This window comes from Alnus glutinosa, chromosome 13 (assembly GCF_958979055.1).
Source record: "Alnus glutinosa chromosome 13, dhAlnGlut1.1, whole genome shotgun sequence".
In the NCBI taxonomy this organism is placed as follows: Eukaryota; Viridiplantae; Streptophyta; class Magnoliopsida; order Fagales; family Betulaceae; genus Alnus; species Alnus glutinosa.
Window position 1 is genome coordinate 477,195 of NC_084898.1, and position 26,786 is coordinate 503,980.

The 26,786-nt window shown below is 37.1% G+C and overlaps 4 protein-coding genes and 1 pseudogene across 9 annotated transcripts; 4 read left to right on the forward strand and 1 right to left on the reverse strand.

Annotated features, from left to right (window-relative positions):
• Nucleotides 1–496: 496 nt before the first annotated feature.
• LOC133854992 (polyadenylate-binding protein-interacting protein 11) lies at nucleotides 497–7,068 on the forward strand. Of its 2 annotated transcripts, none has more exons than XM_062291286.1 (11): nucleotides 497–795; nucleotides 909–1,353; nucleotides 1,571–1,678; nucleotides 1,791–1,835; nucleotides 1,921–1,993; nucleotides 2,089–2,201; nucleotides 2,292–2,351; nucleotides 2,481–2,528; nucleotides 2,619–2,687; nucleotides 6,440–6,501; nucleotides 6,617–7,068. In XM_062291286.1, the coding sequence occupies exons 2-11, from the start codon at nucleotides 931–933 to the stop codon at nucleotides 6,672–6,674; spliced, it is 1,059 nt and encodes a 352-aa protein (XP_062147270.1). In that variant the 5' UTR covers nucleotides 497–795; nucleotides 909–930; the 3' UTR covers nucleotides 6,675–7,068. The 2 variants fall into 2 exon arrangements, with proteins under 2 accessions (XP_062147270.1, XP_062147269.1); XM_062291285.1 differs by having other exon boundaries at nucleotides 501–795; nucleotides 904–1,353.
• Nucleotides 7,069–7,316: 248 nt separating this feature from the next.
• LOC133854991 (alcohol dehydrogenase-like 4) lies at nucleotides 7,317–10,578 on the reverse strand. Its single transcript, XM_062291284.1, has 9 exons — nucleotides 10,323–10,578; nucleotides 10,077–10,213; nucleotides 9,268–9,646; nucleotides 8,645–8,727; nucleotides 8,458–8,533; nucleotides 8,283–8,344; nucleotides 8,012–8,107; nucleotides 7,744–7,905; nucleotides 7,317–7,609 (listed from the first exon to the last, which is right to left on the reverse strand). Exons 1-9 carry the CDS (start codon nucleotides 10,399–10,401, stop codon nucleotides 7,499–7,501), a joined length of 1,185 nt encoding a protein of 394 aa, XP_062147268.1. The 5' UTR covers nucleotides 10,402–10,578; the 3' UTR covers nucleotides 7,317–7,498.
• Nucleotides 10,579–17,066: 6,488 nt separating this feature from the next.
• On the forward strand, nucleotides 17,067–19,190 carry LOC133854579 (uncharacterized). 5 transcript variants are annotated; one of them, XM_062290814.1, is made up of 2 exons: nucleotides 17,067–17,643; nucleotides 19,061–19,190. In XM_062290814.1, the coding sequence occupies exons 1-2, from the start codon at nucleotides 17,187–17,189 to the stop codon at nucleotides 19,153–19,155; spliced, it is 552 nt and encodes a 183-aa protein (XP_062146798.1). In that variant the 5' UTR covers nucleotides 17,067–17,186; the 3' UTR covers nucleotides 19,156–19,190. The 5 variants fall into 5 exon arrangements, with proteins under 5 accessions (XP_062146798.1, XP_062146799.1, XP_062146801.1 ...); XM_062290815.1 differs by having other exon boundaries at nucleotides 19,045–19,173; XM_062290817.1 differs by having other exon boundaries at nucleotides 17,071–17,643; nucleotides 19,077–19,188.
• A 921-nt stretch (nucleotides 19,191–20,111) lies between these two features.
• On the forward strand, nucleotides 20,112–21,064 carry LOC133854410 (uncharacterized). The gene has a single exon (XM_062290607.1). It carries the CDS (start codon nucleotides 20,320–20,322, stop codon nucleotides 20,941–20,943), a length of 624 nt encoding a protein of 207 aa, XP_062146591.1. The 5' UTR covers nucleotides 20,112–20,319; the 3' UTR covers nucleotides 20,944–21,064.
• Nucleotides 21,065–24,244: 3,180 nt separating this feature from the next.
• On the forward strand, nucleotides 24,245–25,853 carry LOC133854861 (acyl-CoA--sterol O-acyltransferase 1-like; annotated as a pseudogene).
• Nucleotides 25,854–26,786: the final 933 nt, after the last annotated feature.

Here is a 26,786-nt window from a genome sequence, read left to right on the forward strand (position 1 = left end):
AAAGGCAGTCGCTCGCTGCCAAAAAAGTTGACGGAGTGATCTCTGCGACGGCTCTTTTTGTTCCAGTCCACGTACCGACGTACGTGCCCGAGTCACGAAACGCAAAGGCTTCACGAATCACGCTCGTGTCTATCCAAAACAGGTATGGGCTACGGAGATTCGGAGAAGCTGTAGAATTCTTCAAATTTAATTAAATAGTTTTACATCCCATTACTTTTTCATGTATTTATTAAAATATAATCAATCAGATTTTGGTTTCTAAGTAAACAGTACAAAAACTAATTAATTGAATCCCTAATCTATTAGATGGTTTGAATTAAAATCATCAGAGATAAATCTTTTTGCTAAAATATGGGTAATTGAATTGAGACTTCTACAAGAATACTTTGGCAATTTATATATAGTTTGATGAAATTGAAAAAAATTAAAACTATTTTTATACGACGAGATGAATTTCAAGATTAAAGAGTAATTTGCAATAAACATTTGATAATTAGAGAATCTTTACGAGTTATAAATATTAAAAATACTTTGATTTTGGGAATTCTACCATCACCTAGAGCTTCCTCATCTACACATACCATCCTCCGAGCATAGTCTGACTCTCTCTCTCTCTCTCTCTCTCTCAAAGCAAAGCAGTATCTGAGTCGAACAATCCTCGCCATTCTTAGGACGATGTGAAGCAGATCCACACCTCGATCCGAGGAACCTCTTCGGTCTCTCTCTCCTTCACACAATTACTCCGAAACCCAAAACAAAACCTCAACAAAATATTCAAAAAACAAAAACCCCAAAGTAAGATTCGAGCTTTTGAAGGATTTAAGCTTTGAATTTTTTTTCCGAACACATTACTGAGTTGTTTTTGTAATTTTGTATTTTGGGTTTTCTTCTTTTTGATCAAAGATCAGAGAACTGTGTGTGAGTGAATCAATGGCTGTTGTTGAGAATGCTGGGCTGAGCGTGGGCTCGTCGAGCCGGAGCTTCGAGGCTGCTTCGCAGGAATCGGGTGGTGGGCCGTCATCCAACGGTCACGATCAGGCCAGGCACGGCCTCGTGCGACACCGTATTGACCCCCATCACGATCAGGGGCTGTACATTAAGACCCAGCAGAGCTTCGATGCGAAGATCGGGGCCCACCGATCCAACGGCGGTGATTCGTCGAGAAATGGGGACGCTGGCGAGAGCTTCCAGCGGGATATGAGGGACTTGCAGGACCTGTTCTCGAAGCTCAACCCCATGGCCGAGGAGTTTGTGCCTCCATCACTGGCTAACAATGGTGGGTTTTATGGTAACAGCTTGTTAATGCCCGGCAACGACAGGAATGGCTTTGCTAACGGAAACAATGCCCGACGGGTACGTATGAGATTGACCCTTTGATTGTTGCCTCAGAAAATGAAGGACAAAGAGGCCTAAAAATGATAGCTTTCTTGGAGTATTTGGTTTTTTGAAGCAGGATAAGTTTGTGTTTGGTTTTAGTTGAGTAGAGGGTGTTGTTTTCTCAGGTTTTAATGTTAAGATTCTGGGTTTTAGCATTTATCTGTAGAGGTTTCTTGGTGGGTGTTTGTCTCAGAGGAAGAATTATAATCAAGGGAGACGGAGGTTGAACACAAGGACAAGTTTGGCTCAGAGAGAGGAGTCAATTCGGAGGACTGTGTATGTGTCTGACATTGATCAACAGGTATAGAATCGATTCTTGCCATTGTAATCTGTCTTTGGAGGGTTTATGTTTGTGTGAGTGTGTCTGTGTGGGTCAGTGTGTTCGATTGATGTGTTGGTTGTTTGGGACACAGGTCACTGAAGAACAGCTTGCAGCTCTGTTTGTCAATTGTGGACAGGTAATGGAATTTTTTTCTTCTACTAATGGTTTTCTAATAGGGTGGTTGAAATGTTGGTCTTGAAGTGGTTCTTTTATGTGTGAAGGTTGTTGATTGCCGAATATGTGGTGACCCCAGTTCTGTGCTTCGTTTTGCTTTTGTTGAGTTTACTGACGAAGGTAATGTGAAGTTCTGTGGTGCATAGTTAAAGAGTTTCCAGTCTGGTAATGAAATTGTTATGGTCACTCTATTAATTACTCTGTTTGTTATGCAGAAGGTGCAAGGGCTGCTTTACATCTGGCGGGGACAGTGCTTGGATTCTACCCCGTGAGAGTGCTGCCCTCTAAAACAGCTATTGCACCAGTTAATCCAACTTTTTTGCCAAGGGTGAGAGGCTTAGCTATTTTAACCATTGCATTTTTTGTTATCCATGGTTACATGAGTATGTGTTGATTTGATTGGTTCTTCTGATTTCAGACTGAAGATGAACGTGAGATGTGCGCAAGAACTATCTATTGTACAAATATTGACAAGAAGGTGATTTTTCAGTAGTTTACCATTGAATGTGCCCCATGGTGTGGTCTGCAAAAACCCTTAAATTCAATATTTTTTTATTTATTTAATTTTTAAATTTTATTTATTTAATTTTTTAATTTGTGTGTGCAGGTTTCTCAAACTGATGTCAAACTCTTTTTTGAATCGGTCTGCGGAGAGGTTTGTGATTATCGCTGTCATGATTCTGAAACTTTTGTATATTCTCAATGTTTTGACTATCAGTTGTAAGGAATGCACTTTTTGATGCAGGTTTATCGCCTGAGGCTACTAGGGGACTATCACCATTCCACTCGTATTGCTTTTGTTGAGTTTGTGATGGTAATTGCTTCTTTTTCTTTGTTAGTGCGTGCTGATTTTTTTGTTTTCCCATATGTATTTTTCCCCCTATAATCATTAAAACATGTAAATCTATGGGAGGCTTAAACAAAGTGTTCGTAAAGAAATAGGGGGTTTTCAAATGACCAGATCTCCATTAGTCCATAAACCGATTGTATACCACCACCAATAAACACCGGAATAAGCGATATTTACTGGTCCAAGAGCACCCCCTCGAGTAAAAGCTTCCATAGCCGGTTGACCAAAATGAGAATCCCAAATTGCATGAGCAATGGGTCTTACATGCAATGGTTCCTGTACCTGTGTCTAGTTCTAGATTCTCTTAATGTAGGGCAATTCCTCTCAATGGTTGAGGAAAATAGTAGGGGGTGAAAACCCAATTATGGTTACCGGTTATTGACTAAAACCGGTAACTGGGGTAGCTAGTCGCCAAAATCTCAAACCGGCTTTAGTAACCGGGTAGCCAGTTATTTAATAATCGGCGGTTATTGGTTGGTACCTGGTTATCCGCATTGGTAACTGATTTTTTTTAGAAATTGGGTCTTTTAGGCCTATTTTGGGTATTGGGCCTACTTTTTGGGCTTAATTTAGACGTCTTTAACCCTTTTTAAAAAAAATTCAGCCTTTTTTGGCCCAATATGCAGGGCTTTGTTGTGGCTGTTCAAAAAGACGCAGAAAGACCAAACTCACCAAAGTCCAAAGACGTAGAAAGTAAAGAAGTAAAGAGTAAAGCTGTAAAGAGAGAAAGAGGCGGAAACCGGAAAGTAGAAACCCTAGAATTTTATTATTTTAATTTTTTAAATAAATAAATACATTTATTTAAATATTTTCTAAAACTGGTAACTACTCCAGTAGTGCCGGTTACCGGTTACCGGTTATTTCCAACCGGTAACAAAAGCAGTTGGCCGGCTACCGGCTGATTATAACCGGCCGGCTTTACATCCCTAGAAAGTAGCTCTGGTGGACAGTGGGGGCTATGACATAGTTTCTTTAGGATTACATTGAGGTATACTTATCTCTCCAAAAGAGATTTTCTGAGCTATGTGGATGAGAAAACCATCAGGATCGCTCTTGATAACATTGGTTGCTACTCCCTCTTAAATTGGGTACCTTGGATTAATCTTGATTATATTAGGATTGGAGTGAGAGTCAAAACTATTTTTGTTTGTCATTTTTATGGTTTATTCTGCAGGACTTGTGGTGGTTATGAGGTTGGTTTATAATTTAGTGATTTACATTGAGGTATACTTATCTCCAATATGAAAGAGATTTTCTGAGCTATGTGGATGAGAAAACCATCAGGATCGCTCTTGATAACATTGGTTGCTACTCCCTCTTAAATTGGGTACCTTGGATTAATCTTGATTATATTAGGATTGGAGTGAGAGTCAAAACTATTTCTGTAGGACTTGTTGTGGTTATGAGGTTGGTTTATAATTTAGTGATAATAAGCTTTTAGTCGTGCTGGGAATGAATTGATAAATTTTTTCATATAGATCAATATTCTTTCTTTTTATTATAGCAACCAAGAATAACATTTATCAACAGTAGTATTTGTGGATTCCACATCTTATTTAGTAAAATCAAGGTATAATAGAAATTGGTGATCAACTCTTTTTTTGTGTGTGTGTTGTTTGTCCAAAAAATGTATGAGTCTGTAGTCCATACTGGCAGTTTCTGTTTTAGGAAGGTTCATGGTGTAGGACGGGTAGATTGTTCTAGTTGGTGCGAAGATTCTAAAGGATAGCGTGGGAATGCATTCATAGTACTGTTAGCATCAATATATTTTCTTCCCAAAAAATTATTAGCTGTAAGTTTGTCGGGTGATAAATAATTTTTGCGATTAGTATCAGGGAAAAGTAAAATGGTGGTTTCCACACCTAATTAAGGTAAAACTATGGGCTTGATTAGGCTGACAAGTCATGCTTTGTGCGTCATGAAAATTATATTTGCTTTAGGGCAATTATAATGGTGAATAAATTCTTTTCAAGATAAGAGAATTCAGATTTGATTAATTAGGTGGACTGACACTAAAAATTAATTGGTGCTGTGAGTCCAGAATTGAGGTAAGCTGAAGATAAAATAAAATGGTGTGCGCAATATTGAAGTATCTTAATCATTTCTTGGTGCACAAACAACATACTTTGGCCCCACTTATTCACTTAGTTTTCATCCACGAGTTGTTAGGATAAGATCCAATTTGGCTACAATAGACTCAATGGCTTGCATATTCTCTGCCTTGCTTTTATTAGCTTACTTTGTTTTCCTCAAAACATTACCGCCCTCATGATATGCAATTTGGATGGTGGTCCCAAACACCACTAGTGGCACAATGCTTTAAATAGGCATATATTATTTCTTAACTTGAACATGAGCATGCTCATTGACTGTACTATTTTGTAACTGTTCTTAACCTGGATTATCAAACGTCTTTCTGATATTTACAAGGCAAATGTGACCTGTTGTACTGAGTTAATTAGTGGTGCCCTATTTGAGAAGACCAAATGCCTTGAGAGGGTTGTCATGGGAGAGGAGATTAAATGGGTTTCAAGATGAGGTTACTGTATAATTTCTATAGAGATTTTCAGCTTTATTATGGTGGAATCGGGCCCAATGTTGCTTTATAATACCTTGTTGGTTATAGTATCTCCACCAATGATGCCATCCACAATTTGCTCAAAGCTCGCGTGTGTGTAATTTTTTTTAAGAATAAATTCATATCTTAAATGTTTAATTCTTATAATAAGTAAAAAAGTTTATTTAGAACCTTTACAAAGACTGTTTGTAAGCTTGTCTCCATTTCCTTTTTGTTTCAGCATTTGATGTTCATGACAATACTTCAGTTCTTTGTTAGAGGGATCTGATATTTATGGATTTTTAGTTTTGTAGAGACTAATTGAATCAAATTAAAATTTGGATGAATGGCAGTGCAAGGGTTGGTTATACAGAGCTCTACCTTATTTATAGTCTCGCTCAATCAAAATCCCAGAAAATGGAATTGCATTCTGCCCATTAATTGCTTATTATTGGTTCTTTTGATTCATTAGTTCTGTCACTAGTTGAATTGCATTTTGCTCATGAATTGATGATCGATGTTTTTGTTTTGTGCTTATTTTATACCTTTTAATCTCAGATGATACTTTTTCCCATAGCTTTTGGACCAAATAAATGACTTATCCCCTACCCATAAATATGGGGTAGTGAAGGATAAGGTCAGAGGCTGAATCCCATTTAGGAGTTTGAGTTATATTTAAAAGGGTCATTACCCAATCTGGTTCCACTTAGAGCGGCAGGTTCCTGGGAGTTATATATGCCTATAAGAGAAAAAGATTTAAAAATTACAATATAAAAACAGAGTCACATGTTTGCATTGCTATGTGCATATCTTTTGCGTACTATTGGTATAATGATTTTCTATTGACTAGAACCAAAGGATTTGTAAAGTGGTAAGGATCACATGCACAAGTCATGTTGTTCAGTGTTTTTGTGGTTGCCTGTCTTCTGTCACTAGTGACCATAAAATTGATTATTTAAGTGGGGTTTAGGTCACGTGATATTAAGTCCCAATTTGTCTTGACCTCTATATTGATTGTTGCAATGTAATCAACTGAGCTCCAAACGATATTTAAACAATTCAATGACTTTCTCGAGGAAGGCCTCCCAATTTGCTTTTACCTCTATATTGATTGTTGCAATGTATGGAAATACAAATGTAATTTTTATTATTCCTGCAGGCTGAAAGTGCAATTGCTGCTCTTAACTGTAGCGGTGTGGTTCTGGGTTCTTCGCCAATAAGGTATGATTGCTTGCTCTTTCATTCCCGGCCCTGAATTTTTTGTTTTAAAACTTCTGCAGTATAATGAATTATGGCTTTCTTTATCTAATTGATTTTTGGTGTTGTGTATAATCAGGGTAAGCCCATCAAAGACACCTGTCCGCCCTCGTGCTCCTCGTCTTCCCATGCATTGAACATCTTTGGCACCCCAGACTGATTCAACATTTCAGTTTATATATATTTAACCCCACACATACACAAACCATGTAAAGATGCTTTCCATCTCTGGTTGGTCTACTTAAATATGTATACTCGTCCTCTGCTTCAATGCCGGCACGTTCTTTTGTTATCATCGGGATTATGTTTTGTTTATCCTAGCATCCTAGCATATAGAGTTGGACAGAACCTCCTAGGCTTTGGAAGATTTAATGTATACTGCTCATTGATATGGATTGGGATTTTCCCTAGATTAAACCCTATACAGAAGTTTCTGACTTATGACAATCCTATCAATAGTCGCTTTGTGACACTGACAAAGTGGTATTTCAAAATTTTCTTGCCAGTTATATGGCTAGCTTCTTGTGCACACATGCAGAGTTGTGTTTTCTCTCTTATTCCTAGTTCTGATTGTGTTTTTGAGGATCTTTGTCACCCTGCTTTATGTTGCTTTAAACTGCTTGCTTGAATGTCTGTGGACTATCGCTACTTTACTGATCTGAATGGCATGCATGCTGTGGGGGACTTGCTGCTAATTCTGTCTTCAAGACATATTGACTTTCCAGATTTTGAGTACTTGGGATTAGGGGCAACAATTCGTGTTAGATTCGGGTCATGTCTAGATATTAATCTTTGTGCTATTAATCCAAAATACGGTAATGAAGTACTGCAAAAGAATACATTCATATGAGATTTATAATAAGGTCTAGGCACGCCTGTAAATTCCCCCCGGCATGCATGTAGCCTGCTCGTTGATAGAGCTTATTGCCCCTTCATGTATGTCAGCCTGTAAGAAAAAGGCTTAAAGGTGTAGTAGGCATCTCAATGACTTCCCTTCCACGAGCAGCTGAAATGCTTCGTTTATCTTCTCAAATGGAAGCTCGTGGGTAATAAACTCATCTAAATTCACCACCTGCAAAAGTGAAAATAACCCCAACGGCACAAACGTGAGGGTGATGGTTTTTCGAATTGCGTGTTTTAAAATCGCTCAACCAAACCGACACTAAAATGTTTAAACAGAGAGACTATTTAGGTTAAGTAACCGACCCCCTTGATGCATTCTTTGGCAAAATGAGGCAGTTGGGACTTCCCTTTGAAGCCTCCGAAGACTGAAGCGATTATCATGCGACCATTGAACAACTCCATTGGATGGAGAGGAAGAAGTCTTGGGGTTTGATGAATCCCCAATATTACACACAATCCCCATCCCTGCTCATCATCAACATAGGCGGCCAATGTTTTGCTCAGAAAAATACAGCTTTTGGTCAAACATTAATAAGAGTCTAATAAAACAGCTAGAATTCAATGTACGTACCTCATGTGTCGACAAGAAGGCCTCCCGTAGAACTTCCAAGTTGCCTGCGCACTCAAAGCTATAGTCCACGCCGCCTCCTGTCATTTCTCTAATCCTCTGCCACCCCACAACCCAACCAATGTCATCATCTTTCAAGTTTTTTTTTTTTTTTTTTTTGGGAGAAATTCTTTCAATTCGGTCTATCAAACTGATATAAGTTCTTAAAACAAGCGATTAATAGATTGAATTAGAAGATTTGTAGTTAATTTGTGATTGTAGTAAATTCACTAACCTCATGCACCGGCTTCTTGATATCACTTGGATTTATAGTGTCTGTGATTCCCATTGCTTGGCCTGTCACGTCCACACACACAATGTTAGCAAAACATCATTTTATGAATCACGAAGTAAGCATAGAGCTCGTGAAAAAGAAAAAGAAAAAGAAAAAGCAACAAGGTATTAAATACCTTTTATGAATTTGTTCGGGTTGATATCAACGCCAATTATTCTTGATGCTCCTCGGGCCCGTGCCCCCTCAGCAACCTGAGAAATTATTAACAATTCGAACAGTAAATGTTAAAGAGTTATGATGAGATCCGATTCTTTAAACAAGTGGACATGACAAACGTAATAAAATAAATAAGTTTAACTTACGGCGAGTCCCACGGCACCCAAACCAAAAATTGCGACAGTTGACCCTGCTTTGACATCGGCACTATTCCATGCAGCTCCAACTCCTTGATCAGGTGGCCAAGATTTATTTTCACACGTCCAATCACATCGAGAGGGAGAGATATCAGATATCAAAGCACAGGGGACCAAACTTCAGGTTTTATTGTTTTTTTTTTTAAAAAAAAAAAAAAATCAATTTAGAAAAAATATTTTATAGAAATTCAAGAACATCTATAAAACCTAAAAGTGATCGTGTGAAAGTGAAAGAATGCAACAGGACAAAACTTTAGAGCACGGGGTTATTATATTCATGCCCCCGACATAGAGGCAATACACGATTACACTCCTGACAGAAGAAAGCTGTCAAAGTTGAACTGCCAATTGCATTTGAGTGGCTCTTACAACTAGACCCACGATGTTTTACATGAAAAGTGAAAAGCCGACACAATTCAATATGGAATTAAGCGTATTAAGATTAAAAAAAAAATATTTGATTCCTTCAATTAAATAAGTCAAATTAAAATGAATGTATATAATTTTAATAAGACTTAAATCCGACATATATTATAAAGATTAATAATTAAAATATTTTACTCGTTTCTCACCGGTAGAAACGCCGCAGCTCAGCAATGTCATCTTCTTGAGGGGAACGTGAGAGTCGATCTTGACGACGCAGGCGGATTCAAGGACTGTGTACTCGCTGAAAGTGGAGGTGTTGAGAAAGTGGAATATGGGCTTCCCTTCTTTACTCGAGAACCTACTCTTACCGTCGTTGACCATCACCGTCTTGAACGGGTTCACCCCAGATCTCTCGCACATATTAGTTTTCTCACACTTGCAGTATATGCAGTCTCCACACTCTCCGTTGAAGATTGGAACAACGTGGTCCCCTTCTTTCATGTCCGTCACACCTTCACCCACGCTCTCAACAATCCCGGAAGCTTCGTGGCCGAAAATTCGAGGGTATGCTCGCTGAGCTTCATTCTTCAACCAACAAAAAAAAAACAAAAACAAAAACAAAAACAAAATTGTGGGATCATATATAGAGTGATGGCGAATAAATTTTTGAATGAATATCTGGCGCGCTAGAAACGAAATAGAACACAATGGCCAACCCAAAACAGAGGAGCAAATCCTGAAGATCATAGTCTGGGAAGTGCGTTACAGACTTTTGGGAAGGGGCAGATTTAAGAAGACTCGGGCAAATCTTATTCTTTGTCAAAACTGGAATATTCCTGTGGAATTGCTGGCTTGATTCTAGCTTTTGTGTTTTTAAGTTTTTGTGCTCTGTTTCGGGGGGTCCGAAACAGAGCCTGTTTTTTTTTTTTTTATTTGTTTGTATTGGTTCAGTTGCTGAATGAAAAAGTTAAGTTTTTGAATGCTTTGATATACATATATATATATATATATATACCTCGCCTTGCCAAGCGCTGAGATCAGTGTGACAGATGGAAGTGAAGAGGATCTTGATCCGGACCTCCATCTTTTGAGGGGGATCTACTCGTACATCTTCCACCACAAAAGGCTCTCCCGGACCATGTACAACAGCAGCTTCACCACCACCATGGAGAAGTAAACATTAGTAGATCGACTATATCATAAACACGATGGAATGCATATACATATATATATATGTTTACAGTATAGCTGAACCTCTTACCCCTGCAGGAGATGACCTTCCCGGCTGTGTCACTTGGATTGAACGAAGAGTTGGCAGATCTTCCGTGCCCGTTTTCCATCTTTTCCTATGTGCCTTGGCAATCGATCCTTTTCTTTGATATGTAGATTACCAAATTATTCAGTAGCTAGCTAGCTGAGGTTTTATAGCTGCTGAAGTTTCCTATGCGATGATTATATATTCTGACATTTTCTTTTACTAAATTTGCTCCTTTCTTGTCTTGGTACGCAACAAGCCATGAGAAAGCCAGTTGGGCAGTTGGCCAGTTGGGTGGTTTGTAGGCTTTTAGCTATAGCATTGGGCCTGGACCGTGTCGCCTTTTTTTAATGTGTTTTACTTGGAAAAATAAGTTCAGTATGAATGTCATTGTGGAAATAAATTAAGAGAGAAATTACGAAAGAACCACATGTTACTAATGGAAGGAGGAAATAAATAAATAAACATTACAAAAGTTGTCAACAATTCAAAAGATCATATGAGTGTACTGTCTATAGCATGTAATTTTTTTTTTTACATGATTCACAAGTTTGATACGTATTTTATAAAAATAGAGGATTAAAGTTGAGAGATTTGACTCGTTTAATTAAATGAGTCGGATTAGAATTTGACCTAGATAGACTTAGAAAAATGCTACACTTCCCAAAATTTCTCCTCTAAATTTACTCCTCAAATGATGTGTCATAATCGTATGAAATGGTGATACATTTTTCAAAATAAGAAATTACATAGGATTATGACATATCATTTGGGGAGCAAATTTGTGAGAGAATTTTTTTAGGAAATATAGCATTTCTCATAGACTTATATTCATGTCTTGACACCATCCAAATTCGACACGTGAACACAAATTGTCATTCATAATGTAACTGCTTTAGTCGCTTTTTAGTTAATGTTAGGATTCAGAGATTTTTCTTTAAAAAAAAAAAAAATAGAGATTCTTATTTCTTGAATAGATTTCTCTCTAAAAACTTCCAGCATCTCGGTAGCTCCAGTTTTCTAGAGAGAGAAGCTCCTGTTTTCTAGAGAGAGAGAGAGTCCTCCACGCCTCCCTCCTCCCGGTGGTGATACCTCCTAGCTCTCTTAGGGCTATGAAATGTTTTTTGTCCCTCTATGGTGTGTACTAGTAGAGGTTAGGTTTTCTCCCAGCCTTTAAGATTGTGGAGCTTTTGTTCCCCCTGGTAGATTTGGTGGTGGTTGCTCTTCCTATAATCATTTTAGGGCTTTAGAGATTTGTGTTTTGTTTTGTTTTGTTCTTTTCTTATTGTTTTTGACAAGAAGGTTCTCTTTGAGACGTCTAGCGAGGTGACGTTGCTCTGGTTCGTGTTGCTGGAAGAGGGCTGGCCGGATTTTCATATTCATTTATATTTTTTGAAGCCAGATTTACGCTCTTTCGTCGGCTTCTGTGAGACACGCACCCCTCAATCGCATTCATCGTCGTCTTTAGATCTTGTCGTCGCTTGCATCAACCGTGCGGGTCATCGGTGACCGGTGCGTGACCATCACGCGCCAAGGTACCTTTTCTTATTGGGATGTGTGTGATGGCCACGCTCTGTCTTTTCTTGTTGTGCAGGGGTGGCGTCGGGGGCTGTAGTGACCGGTCTGCTGCAGGGTGACTTATGGGAGTTTTCCGGCAAAGATAGTGTCCTCTGACGTCGCCGGCTTGGGTTGAATTTTTTTGTTTGTTGTGTTGTGTATTCCATTTGTTTTTCCGGTCACATTCTACCTTTGTATTGCTCAATTTTTACTGAAATATCTGTTGGCTTGTAACTGGATCAGTCCTCTTTTATTTTTAGAGTGTGCTTTATTGTAAAGAGAGGCTCAAATGTTATTCTTATAAGATTTGTGTTTTGCCTAGGCATCTGTTTTTTAAGTTATATCTTTCTGGTTTAGAGTGTAGGGGGTCTTATCCCTCTAATCTCAAGTTGTAAGCCTTCGAGCCATTTCAGTATCAATGATAGCATATGTTATTTGTTTTTTTTTTTTTTTTTTTTTTTTTTAATAAAAAGGATTTCTGTCCCTTTTCTGCATAATATATCGACATGAGAAGAGGGAACACCGAACACACCCACCGAAACCCACGCGAATCAAGCGCCAAGATATGCGAGAATTTTGATTCTCGCATGTCACGGTGAGATTCAGTACTGCACAGTGACTCCAGATTTTCCGGATTGTGTATTTTCTAAACAGTTCAGCCTTGGAATTTTTGTATTATAATCTGGTAGTTTTACTTGACGTTACTTAATTATCCAAAAAAATATTAAAAAAAATCGATCAATGAATAATTATGAAGAAAAACTAAAAGAAATCTTATTATAAGTGTTGTGATTCTTCTATAATCCCATTTGATGCGTTTCTCCAACTGTTTGGGAGTATGCAGTGCTTGAGGGTAGGTCTGAGGTTAGCAGGGATGGGCAAGGGTAAATGAAATCGCCATATCCGCACTTACTGCACGAATTAATGCAAATAATAAAAAAATGAGAAATGATAAGGACGTGTTGGTTGACTCATTTATTTATTTGTTATTTTTTACTTTTCCCTTATCTGACTCCGGCACTTTCCCGGGAAATTCATATATTTCAGAAGAAAAATGATATTTTATCATTCATAGGCATAATTATTGATTTTTTTATTTTTATTTTTTAAAAAAAGAAAACACAAAATCAGACCCAAATTCATTTGAGGAATGATAGAGATTTTTTTAGTGTTTTGTTAATGTCTATTTAAAATGACATAAATGTAATAAAATAATTTAAAAATTACATCTATGTCATCTAGAAGGATATAGATATAATTTTTTTTTATTACATTTTTATTTTTTTTTAGATTTATACCAGAAGAAAACTAGAAGAAACTCTAGCAATTTTCAATTCATTTACATAATTTTTTGATTAATAAAAATAAATAAATATGAAATCAAATGGCAAGATATCATCTTTAAGAGAGAACTCATTCGACTGGAAACCACTTTTCATGAAGTGGAGGTCACTAGTTCAAATCTTCCCTCCCTACTTATGTGAACATCGGATAAAAAGAGATGGTGCGGATAAATGATAAACGTCCCGGTCCGTCATTTTATATTTAAAAAATATATTTTTATTAAAAAAATACATAAAAAATAAATAAATATACTAGATTAGTCCATTCTAGACGAGTAAAATAGTCAATTTTTATTTTTTATTTTTTATTTTTAAAAAATATACTAGATTGAAATGGTGAGGAACCTTCTCGAGCAAGTTGCGACTCAATCAAACCATGTAATGGAGACAAAATATATTGACCCCAAACTCACGCCGAACAAAATTCAACCCCTTGTCTCCGGTCAATATTGCCGTGTACTAGCGGACAATTTGATCTATTTAAGCAAATACACTTGTCCGGTATTAGCAGTCAATTGACAAGACCTGCCTGCCAAACACTTACATCAAACCTTAATAAAATAATTTGATGCTATCCTTATATTATATTGGAAAATAATTTTTCAAAACCTAATTGTACGATTATTACTCGGCACAAGGAACATTGGTAAGATCCACACATGATGTTATATATTCATGAAAACTTTCATAATAAGGATTTGGCTTTAGATGCACTAAACTAAACTAAACTAAAATAAAATAAAATAAAAAAGCGAGATTTTTTATAACCTTTTCAACTATTTTAAATTTTTAATGAAAAAAAGAGATATAATAGAATTAAGCATGCCCTATTTCAGAGGTTTGTGACATTGGATTTGGTTATAAGTTACCGTCCAGGTGGTCAGGAGCGGAGCTAGCATTTACGATTTTGGAGGGGGCAAAATTAAAAAATGTATATATATTTGGAGGGCAAAAATAAAATAAAATTAAGAGGTAAAATTTTAATTTTTTTCTTTTAGGAAAAACGTTGGAGCTTGGCCAAGTGATGCGACAATGATATGTGAGTGAATTTCATGCTTCATGTATTGGGTAAACCCGGATAAATTGGTCAGTTTTGGATCAAATAAGTTTGGTATTTTGGTTACATGGGTTTGTCCGCCCATAAACCCTAACACTATATACGATAAATTTTGGAAGATAACATTTATCCCTCAAATTACTCTTTAATTTGCAATATTTTCCAAACTTCAAAAAGTTATAAAATGCCCGATGCTTTTCGATCACCCCCTTATAATTATCTCTTTCGTTAATTTAATTTATTTTTTGTTAAATTCTAATGGAAAAAACAGAAATAAGAAAAATACCCATTTGTAAAATAAATGCCAATCACTATTAATTATCAAATAGAGCAGGGAATATCTTAATTCAGATGAATTGGGCTGATCTTGGACTCAATTTGGCGCCCCAACATGGACTCTGCTAAGACCAGTTCCAAAACCAAGCCCATCTTAAGCATGACCCTCGCCCTTCTTGCTTATTGATCCCTTCAATCCTTCGGCAAGGTTAATATGGGTTAGAACCATTTTTTTTTTTTTTTTTTTTTTTGATATTCCACACAAGAGGGGGGATTCGAACTAGTGACCTTCGCTTTAGCCTTTATGAGACGTGATCCTCAGTCGATTGAGCTATCCCTTAGGGACAGGCTAGAACCATATGTGCCGGAGTTCTGGTTGCAATTATTATCATGTACTATCTATAAAACCTTATTAATGTGGGCCTAATTCTATTCACAGTTAAAAGTGCTACCAAACACAAGGTGGGTAGCAGCCTATTTAATTAAATGTATATGCATGAAAATTGGTACATGTAGAAACTTTCAAAGCATTCCAACTTTGAAAGAAAAGAGAGTTTTAATCCATACAACTTGATGATATGGCAGTGAAACTCAGCCATCGGATTATTACTTTTTAAAAAAAAATAAAAAATTAAGGACTAATTTTCACTGACACGTAATTCTAATTGTATGGTAGTCGTATAGCAGTATGCTATATAGCGTTACTTCACAAATAATTATCAAGATAGAAAATGTTTGAAGTACTATACCTTTAATTACAACCCCTTACAAACTCATGTGACAATTCACAATTTTTAATTTTTTTCTTAATTTTCTTTCCAGTGAAAAAATTAAAAAAAAAAATGATTAGTTGCTAATGTGATAAATGTCACATATTAAACTTATTAGAGTGGACACAATATTAAGCTTACATTTTTTAACCTAATATAGCTAGCCCCTTGATATTGGATCTATAACAAGGTCCAGTCTACATATATATTAGAGGAGTAATGTTACATAGTACATACTATATTTTATTTTACTCTTATCCTATTTGGCTGATATGTGACAATATCAATAAGTCTTTCGCTGCCTTTTTTTTTTTTTTTTTTTTTTTTTTTTTTTTTTTCTAAAAAAAAAAAAAAGGGTTAATGAGCAGTGCCGGTCAACACAGTGAAATAAAAGAGTAGTATGTAACATTACTCATCTTAGAGTGTAGTACGTAACACTACACATCTTAGAGTAATGTTAGAAATCACATTTTTATCTTACTACTATCCCATTTTGCTATTGTGATAGTGCTAAATAGTCTTCGATTTTTTTTTTTTTTTCCCAAAAAAAAAGACTAATTAACATTACCATATCAAGAAGTTCACGAGATAGTAATGAAATAAGAATGTGACATTACTCTGTATCTTACCATGACAATATACAATCTTAGACTTTAGGCTGTTAATTTCTTTGAATTATATATACGCTGTGATTATGTAAGCATGATGCCATTACACTTAAAAATATATAAATTTTGTGATAATTAATGACATTATTGCTAAAGCACAACGTGGATGTCTCCCATAGCTGCCGGTCCATTCAAGAAGGCATATATATATATATATATGAAACCAGTGCACTTGCCCTGCTGCTTATGCTTTCTGGCGTCACTCGCGGCATTGACCACCGCAAATTAATGTTTGTAAAATTAGAGTCACCTTTAACAAGCGGGAAGGGACCATACATAATCATCCCTCAATTTCTTATTTGCAATTTGCTAAGTAGACATTTTGCAAGGCTATCTCTTAGACTTCACGAGGGGTCTAAATGATGCTCATTGGCTCTCAATTCTATTTCTAATACAAGTCAAATTGGAGATTTGACGTAGCTAGCTAGAATGCATAGATTGGGATCTCTCGATAACACAAAAATTTGGACAATTTAAAAAGAGTTTAGAACCTGTTAGAACAAGCGACTTATATTCTCTCAGACATAAAGAGTAATATAAAATGCTAGAATAGAAGCCGATACGGTACAAGATATTTTGCAGTTTTTCAAAATACATCTGTACAATTAGGGTTTTCTTATAAGTACGTTATGCTGTAATCCTAAATCAGTTAGTGAAATATAACCGTATTCCTGTGAACGTAGGCACATTATCGAACCATGTAAATCTGTATCTCAATTTTTTATTTTTTATTTTTTATTTTTTATTTTTTTATTCTGTATTATATTCATCATTGTTGTGCACGGTAACAACAAAGTTACAAAACCCCACAACCCCATTTTCTTAGATTGGCTCAATATCCGTGTTATTCGGACCGACAGCCTAATATCATAGATCCTTATCCCAGATGCAAATATGTAGGGATGAGGAAATGAGTCTCAATTGCATGTTGCCAATGTTATGTTTCTAAGATGTTCTTTTCTTGCTTGCTCTACTGTTTTTAAACTTTTGTTGTAACAGAAAGGCACTTGTGACTTGTCCACTCACAAATCATAACAAACAAAGCTTTATTATAATAAACATGCATCAAAATATGGTTCACTTGTCCCTTTAAAACTTCTCACTGCATGCAGACCTTCCCCCGAAATATAAAGCCTCTGCTTTCTTTATTGGTATAATTTCCAAAAATAATATCATTGGCACTTGGCAGCTAGCCATCCATGGGCAGTTGCTTAAGAAAATCTTGTGCTCAAGCAGCTGTCTGCAACCACCTAGAAGTTATATTACGGGTTGTGAGAACTGATGGAGAGAGTTTAGAGTACACGAGGCCTATGCTTGTTAAGGATGTCTTGATGAGCTTCTCTGGTTATGGTATTGGCCTGTCGGAAAGACCATTGAAGCACCTTCCTATGAATTATGAGTTGAAGGTGGGGCATGTTTATTATCTTCTCCCGCTGTCTAGTACTCCGGCTGCTTGTCCAGTAGACATGGATGGCAGAGGCACAAGCTATACAAAGAGAATGAAAGTGGTTATAACAAAGAAGCAGCTTCAGGAATTGCTGTCCAAGAAGATATCACCGGAGGAGATGCTGTTTGGAGTTCAGAAAGGGGCATGGTGTGGTGCTGTTGGTTCTATGTCAAGGTGGAGACCAGTGCTGCAGACCATCCATGAAGGAAGTGAGTAGGCGTAGCAGTAGGCACTCTGTTTTTTAGGATGTAAATGCCTGCCATGTTAAAAACTCAATTTCTGTAATCCACTCCAAAAGACTGGAAGAAATTACTCCTACATTTTTCCATAGAAAGCAAAGAAATATACTTAATTCATTCAATTGGAATCAAATCTACCAACACCCACACCCACACCCACACCCACACACATATATATGCATGTTAAGCTTTATGTTAACAAAATTTCTCTTCCAGGACATAAAAAGTTAAAAAAAAAAAAAAACAATTAATTATAAAAAGACCCAAATTCCAGAACCAAGCATGCTCCAAAAAGTTTGAGTTTTTTCTTGAAAGATCAGTGAATTAACTAAGAAGTCCTCTGGCATGGTAGTAAATATGTTTATTGGTTGTTCTGGGCTATCTGGGTCGACTCGGCTATTAATTTCAACTGCAAAATGCTGATTGAGATTTTCTATAATTGGTTGTCTATATTTCAGATAATTTGGACAAGCAATTGAGAAAATGCTTTAATAAAACCCATTTGTCCAAATAGGTGCCTAGACTACCCCAACACGTGCTTGGATTCCTCGAACATCTGTTCGAGTAGATGAGTCCATCAGAACAGAAGCAAGCATGCTCATCCACTTACAGGAAAATGTGAGTTCACATCTAATAATTCAGACAAAAAAAAAATTAGAGAGAATCCAAATCCCTCTTTTAGCGGGATGTGGAAGGCCAGGCAGCAATCCATTGATCCAGGAGGTCCACAAGATGGAAGGAAACACAAGCATTTAAGAAAAAGCTTGTGTACTTGTAATGCTGACAGCTACCTTACTGTAACAAAGCAGTTGTTGCAGATTGGAAGGAGCCATCACTCATCAGCCATGACATGTCCTAATGGTACACGAAAAAGCAACTTCAAGGAAGGAAGTGCGACCAACGGCCCTCCCAGGATTGCCGTGGTGTCCCACTCATTTTTGGTTGTTTCTAGAACTGCTACTTTATGGAGATGTTAATTTCCTTTTTTATTTCTTTTGAAGATGCTAATTAACCTAACCAAAGATAAAATAAAAGAATTGATAGCCACTTGTCTGCAAAAGTGGCAAATTGTCCATGCCCCACTTTGACAAAGATTCACAAACTATGAGTTAAATACTAGTCATCAAAATGCCGTCCACACAATTACATGTGTCCGTTGCACCAAGCCAGCAACAAGCGTCCACTTTGTCATCTAGTATTTAATTTGAGAGACTCGTTGATATTATTGGATTACAAACGGATACAAACACAATGAGAAATATGTATGGAGTATTTATTTATAAATGCTATTATTTTCATTCATTTATTGCATTTATATTATACTGGTTGATGTAACGTCTTTTAAGTGTGTTATATTTTTATTTTTTGAAGTACCGGTTAATGTTAGGAATAATTCCATTCAGACCGATTCATCTGAAGAGTTCCAGGCCTCGAGGCCAAAGCCAACCTACAAAGAAGTGTGAGCCCCAAGTAAAGACATAAATTGATGCCCGACTCCACCTCGTAACATATAAATACATGCATCTTATACAAGGTACAAACCTTAGATTGATTCATTGTGCTTTGGGCATACTTTTATTTCAAAGACTAACTTAAGCATCAGAGTGAGATCTCGCCGGCATCTCGACGAGTTCTCTTTAATTTATTTTGTTGTAAGTAATTAAATAAATTAATTAATTGCCGGCACCTCGACGAATCCGGCCATTTTGACTGGATCCGGCCGGATCTCGGCCAAATCCTGCCGGATTCTGACCATGGCCGGATTCCTGCTAGTTTCGGCTGGAATCTGGTTCGCCGGCAGTATTCCGGTGGCTGGATGTTGCCGGATTCTGGCGCCGCCTGGATTCCGACGACCGACCAATACCAGATTCCGACAATCGAATATCAAATGTGCGTATAAGGACGAAGTGTTTAATTTCGAAAAATGATTTATGATTTTTAAAACCGTAAATATTTTTCCAAAAATTAAAGAAACTTTTACAATCAAATCGAAAATGATTTTTCCATTATTTTTGCCCTTACCAAACACCATAAAATGCCGAAATTATTGTACGCCGAAAGAAACGGAGCATAAGGCTTACTTATATGTGAACAAAACCCAAGTTGAGAGTGACATAATTGATCGTGGGTGTGCACAGAATCATTGGACAGACACAAAACCCTTCTTTTCCACATTCTTATCTACCTCTTTATAGGTGTTCAACCCAAAACCAACAGAATTGTCTAGTTTCACTTTGGTAGCTGGACAAATGCGGGACCAAAGGATTGATTTTGATAAAGAGAAAGTGGAAAGGAGAAATGTGAAATGTTCAGTCGCTTGTTCATTGACCAGTTGATTACAAATGTTGACTGGCCAACAATCTTAGATATCTATATGGGTCCCCCAAGGATCGCTTAGTCCCAACCATTTGCCCATATATGCATGTTCACCGCTTTACAATTTGCCACATTTCTTTAATTTCTCTCTTTTGTTGCTTTGTTTTCTTTGGTGGGTGGAATAAGAAAGCTCCAAAGAAGAATCCCACCGACGATTGCTTTCCCTCTCTTTCATACCCTCCAAAACCCACCCCCAAGACAAATAAATAGGCAGCAGAGAGATTGGCGCTCTAGCCAGCTCTAGAAACTTTCACTGTGTTTAGTTTATACATGGGAAACTGTATCTTTGGAGGCTTGGGAGATCAGGTTGATGGAGGAGTAATCAAAGTCGTCACATCCAACGGTGGGGTCATGGAGTTCTTCGCGCCAGTAACCGTTGGCTGCATCGCCAATGAGTTTCCAGGCCACGGCATTTTCCGAAGCCACGACCTCTTTTGGAAGCCACTCTCTCAGCACGAAGAGCTTGTGGCAGGCGAGTCATACTATCTACTCCCCCTCCACGCCCAAGCCACGACAGACAACGTTAACGTTAACACACACGGCCAAATTGTCCGACAAGGCCACATCCGGTCCAACAGCATACCGGCGACGTCGTTGGTTGCCCCGTACAGGATGTCGTTTGATTACCAGGGGATGCTGAAGAGGTCTTACACGGAGGTTTTCTCTCGGTACAACAGTGGAAGGTTTTGGAAAGTGAAGCTGGTGATTAGCCCGGAGCAGTTGCTGGAGATACTGTCGCAAGAGGGTCGCACCCAAGAGTTGATAGAGAGCGTGAGGACCGTCGCTAAGTGCGGTAGTGGTGGGGTCTCGTCTCTGGAGTTTTCAGACCGATGGAGCCTCTCTAGCAGTCGGAACGCTTCCTCTAAGAAAGATGGATTAGTACTAGACATTTAGGGTTAATTAAATTCCATGATATGAGAAATTAACCTTTGTTCTTCATTGTTTTGTATTATATCTATGAAATGGTGATGTAGACTGTTTCAGACTTTCAATGTGAGATAGATCTTTGTGGTCAGAGCATGAAAGACTGGTAAGTAGTTAATATCAGAATTCTTTCAAATTATTTGTCTTAATTTGAGAGAATTTAAATAAATAATTATAAGAGATTATTTATGGGACACGATCATCTGACTTAATAAGTGGTTGGATAACACAACTTTTATTAATTTGGTCATGAGATGTGTTTTATAAATGGTCTCTCACAATCACCTGTCCGAATTCTCTAAAATTCAGACAAATAATTTAAGAGAATGTTAATCTAGTTTGAACTGTGAAGTGAAACTACAACTTTCACCCCATTTTTGTTTAACTTCTATAGCATATATGAAAATTATTTTGCTATGTCTTAGAGCATTAACATCAGTTACTCTATATTGGTTTCCTTCCCTATATTTAGAGAAAATTTCGTGAAAAATATCAAAAAAACTCCCACAGCAGATGCTTTATATTTAGATGAGGGGGTTGAAAATGAATAGTAGTTCCCTATATATATATGTCTGCTATTCATTCCCTATGTATTATGTTAATATAAAATGGTATACTTAATTGATATAGGGAAGAGAGAAAAAGTAAGAAAGAGAGAAAAAGAATAAAATAAGTGTAAAAAAATAATATTTAATTGATATAGAGAAATGTAAGAGAATCTATTATAGGATGTTTTTTTTATAAGGAAACAAAAAATAGTTTAGTTTCTTAAATATAAAAAAAACGATTGGAAATCTGCTACTAGTACTCTTAGAATATATATGCATGTTGTACTAGATTGTTTTAGGAACAATTTAGTTGAGAGTAATGTGCTGACATGATAATGTCAATAATTATTTTTTCCCACAAAATCACCAGTTCTCATGTTTGGTGCCACGATGCCACCCCCCGACCACCACGCATGGTTTGCACCGTCAACCACACAAATTTGGCCTATCAATTGTTATGGGCCGCCCCTCAATCCGATGGCTTAAGGAGTTTTGTGACGACTCCCAAAGATTTGGTGGAGGTAACTGATTGGTCGGCCATCCATGAGAGTGGCTATTTGACCGACCCTTTGTAACTCATTTGTAAATTTCTTTTAAGCTGATGTGACAGTACCAAATCAGCCTGTAAGAGTACTAGTAGCAGATGCCCTATAAGTAGTTATATTCTCTAAAATAGGGAAAATTTGAAAAAAAGTTGCAAAATAACAGGCCATAACAGTTACCCTATTTTAGGGTTTCATGCTTGGGAAGCTACAGTGCTTCCCAATACATTGAGTAGCACTGTAGCTACCCAATAACTTATTTTAATAATAATAAAAAAAAATATCTCTCTTTCCTCTCTCCTCTCTGGCTCTCTCTTCACGTGTCTAGAAAACACGCTGCTCTTCTCGTTGGCGAACTCACGGCTCCTCCAGAGTAGGAAGCAGAGGAAGATGGCGATCCAGAGGAGGAGGGCGGAGGAGGTACCTGAAAATCGGCTTCAGACTCGGACACGGAACCGTTTCTGGTCTGGAGGACAGCAAGGAGGTACCTTTCATTGAAGTGGATGGAAGCAAAACGGCGACGTATTGTGGAGTGGAGATCGTCGATGTGGAAGGCAGAGCGATGGGGGGAGAGGAGTTGGTGCTTGATGTCGTTGTTCTGTGGGATCAGGTTGTGGCGGTCGTCAAACGATGAATCTCTCCATTCAGCATCGGAGATTTGGATCGAGTTTTCTGCATCTTGGATTCAGAAGGAGAAATGGAAGTGATGGAGATTCGGAGAAGACGACAGAGCAAGAAAGAGAATAAAAGAAATGAATAAAAAAAATAAAAGTAGGAAAGAGAAAAAAGAATAAAATAAGAGTAAAAAATAGTATTTAATTGATACAGAGAAAATTAAGGAAATCTATTATAGGGTGTTTTTTTATAGGGAAAAAAAACAGTGGTTTGGTTCTCTAAATTTTTCCTAAAGTAGAGAAAATAGTTAGAAATCTGCTACTAGTGCTCTAAGCTAATGACGTGTACACGATTAGCAAAAATTTTCTTTATTTGAAGACAGTGTTATGGGGACTGCATGATATTCGTAGTGGTAACCTGAGCCCTACTCGGCCAGACCTCGGGCCTGATCTTGTTTGAGAAGCCGTGGTTTCAAGAGGAAATGTGTAGGCCTGGGCCCATGCAGATCGGGCATAAGTGGCTAACATAAAGTACATGATTGTGGCTCTTGGTTCTTGGTTTTTCCTCTTTAGGTCCGGATTGAGGACATGGAGGGTTCCAAGGTTCCAAGGTTCCAATCTCCTTTGTTGTCGCTATCAGGGAAGTGTCATACTATGCATATACAAAACAAAATTCACAATACAACAATAATTTTCATCTTTACATTATATTGAGAAAAAACTTCAACTTTTAAGTCACAATATTTCATCAATTTTACAATTATATTTATAAATTTTAAAATTAAAGTATAAATTTAGAGTATCCATCTTTTAATTTTTATTTTTTAATTTTAGATTTTTTTCGTTAAATCTTGTCAAAATTTTCAAAATATCTATGTTTATTTTCTTTTAAAAAAAAAATATAATTTTTTAAAGATTCATGCATATGTATTTTTACAAATTCTGTTAAAAATCCTAACCAACGCTTAAAGCCTTTGCAATTCTATTTTATTTTTTTCCTAAAAAATAAGGGGTATTTTAAGAATTCAGACACCATTACGTTAGGATTTAACAGAAAATTATAAAAGGGGTAAAATTAAAAAAAATTAAAAGATTGATACATTAAATTAACACTTTTTTAAAGTTTATGGGAATGATTGTAAAAGTGATGAAAGATTAAGGTGATAAATAAAATTTTTTCTAATATTAAAGAGATGCATTATACATCCTCTTCTGCCATTATCTTAGCTTTCAACTTTTAAAAATTATCATTAAATTTATAAGGTTCATATGAGTCACTCATGTGCGCTTTGTGAGCTTTATAGATTTAACGATGATTTTTAAAAGTGGATTGGATGAGAAAAGAACAGAAAGAGAAAATGATACATTTCTCTAGGTGAAAATATTTTATTAAACAAAAAATATTCTCCAAATATATTAACAAGCACCGCTGAATTTTTTAAATTAAACAAAAAAAAAATTTGACTTATCAATTTGTTTAGTACATCTTGACGTGTTTGTCTTTTTTTTTTTTTTTTTGGAAAGCGTGTTTGTCCATTCTTAATCATTATGAAATCTCCCACCAATCTGTAAAAAAAAAATTACAATACTCTTATACTCCAATCCTTTTTGTAGCTAGTCTCAATAATTAATGGATCGCCATGGATGACTATCCTTACATTCAGATCTTCCCCCAGAAACATTGCAAAGATCAAGAACGAGCACAGAAAAAGATCCAAAAAAAGAAAGATGGAGGGCGAAGTGAACAAGTTCATAAAGGTATGGTTCTCAGTCTTCGTATGTCTTTCTTATTGCTATGCAATCTGTAAGATAGTCCCCAGAGGTCGTAGGAGAGTCCTTTGTGTGCTCCCAATTGTCTGCTTCTTCCTCTACCTTCCTCTCAATCTCCATTCTGTTCATCTAGGAGTGATAACTTCGTTTTTCAATGCCTGGCTTGCCAATTTCAAGCTCTTGGTAAAGGCCCTTTGTCTTCTGACCCATCAATCTCTCTTGGACGCTTCATGGCTGTTGCTTACTTTCCCATCAAGCTCCGACAAACCAGAAACAGTACCCCAAATGAAACAGACCATTCTCCCCCACCAAGATCTCCTTTAAAATATGCAATAATGGGTATCCTTCTGGCCATTTTGATACGTGTCTATGACTACAGTGACCATATCCATCCAAGTATCGTCATGCTTCTTTATTGCTCTCACATATATCTCTTCTTTGAAATCGTCCTGGCCATGATGGGAGCCCTGGCTCGAGCCCTTCTAGGAGTGGACCTCGAGCCACACTTCAACGAGCCATACCTCTCCACCTCACTAGAAGACTTCTGGGGCAGGAGGTGGAACCTCATGGTCGCCGACATCCTGCGCCTCACCGTATACGATGCCACCGCACGTGTCGTCGGCCCGAAGTGGGCCCCTCTGCCCGCAATGTTCGCCAACTTCGTGGTGTTGGGGCTCATGCATGAGCTCATTTTCTACTACTTGGGGCGCGCGAGGCCCACGTGGGAGGTCACGTGTTTCTTCCTCCTCCACGGCTTGTGCTTAACAGCCGAGGTTGTTCTGAAGAAGGCATTTCTCACCGGCAGGTGGCGGTTGCCACCGTTGATCTCGGGCCCCTTGACGGTCGGATTCTTCTTGGTTACCTACATTTGGCTGTTCCTTCCCCAGTTCCTCAGGTCAAAGGCTGATGAGAGGGCTCTCGAAGAGTACGCTGCGTTTGGCGAGTTCGTGATGAGTATTTCGATCACTCGCGCATTCGGGTTTTAAGGTTGGATTATATTCGGTTTTGGATATTCATTGATCCGATCCATTATTGCAGCTTTCTAACTCTTATTTGGAAGAGGATCAGTTTGGATAAGATCCAGTAATATTATGTGTTGGGAAGTGGGCCAACAGGCCCATACAGCCTGCACGGCTGCACCCAAAGGTCTAAGATTGGCCCATCAATCCGGTTTCTTGTTGCTTGCGCAGTAGGGGATTAGCTTCCATACCGGCCACTTCAGCCACGATTTGAAATACGCTTTGGGTTTAGGGAGCACACGAAACTCAAATTAAGGCCCACGTAGAACTAAACTAAGCCTAAGAGCACTAGGCAATTTTTCTTACATTTTTTATTTTTATTTTTATTTATTTATAAATTTAGGAAATTAATTTGTTTTTTATTTTTTTTTATTTTTCTATTTAAATAAATTTTACAATATCTTTCCTTATGCTTTCTCTATAATATTTAAATATCTTTTCAAATAAATGCATTTAAATATTGTTTCAAATAAATTCTAAAGAAAAGAAAGAGAAAAGATAAAGTTTTTTTTTTTTTTTTTTTTTTTTTTTTTTTTTCTAATCTATTATAAAATAATAGATGGGAAAGCAAAAGTGCTACCCTATATTTAGGGTAACATTAAACTCCAACTCTAAGCAGTTTACTATTTTAGTCTCTCAAATACTCATTGACTTATGTATCAAAGCAGATGGGCGGACAACCCATAATTTGCTTGAATAAATAGGCCCAATATTAACTCTTTTATATTTATTGTCCGAATTTGTAGAAAATTATATCCTAACCTCTCACCCACCATCACATAGGGTATGAAAGTTCTATTAGCTACTTAATTTCTTCCTTTTAAAGTTTGGATGGCTGAACTTTGCCAATTATCATTTTGCTTGAATTCAATATCGATTTTCATTCGGACTAATTTTACAAGTTACTCTTGTGTCCCTCCAATAGTGAAGTAGCTAGCTTTTAAAATCACTATTTGATCAAAATTCAATAACGATCAATCACAAGTTCAATAGTTATTTTAAAAGCCACATCATTATAATAAAAACTTATAAAATTACTCTTTAATTTGCCATGCAGTAAAACAAAGGTTTCGTCGTCTAGACTGGGCTGAGTTGGGCTATCAATATTACATGATAGTCATTAGTGTTGCCTTGAGCCCACTGGGGTAGAGCTCTAGACTGATAATGCTAGCAAATGCATGGTTTTAACTTTTAAGAGGAAATGGTATAGGCTTGGGCCCAAGCTGAGCAAAGCCCAGGCCTTTATCATCAAATCAAATTGTCCATAATTGGTCATAGAAAAGTATATATTCCAGTCTTTCTTTGATCATTTTTAATCAT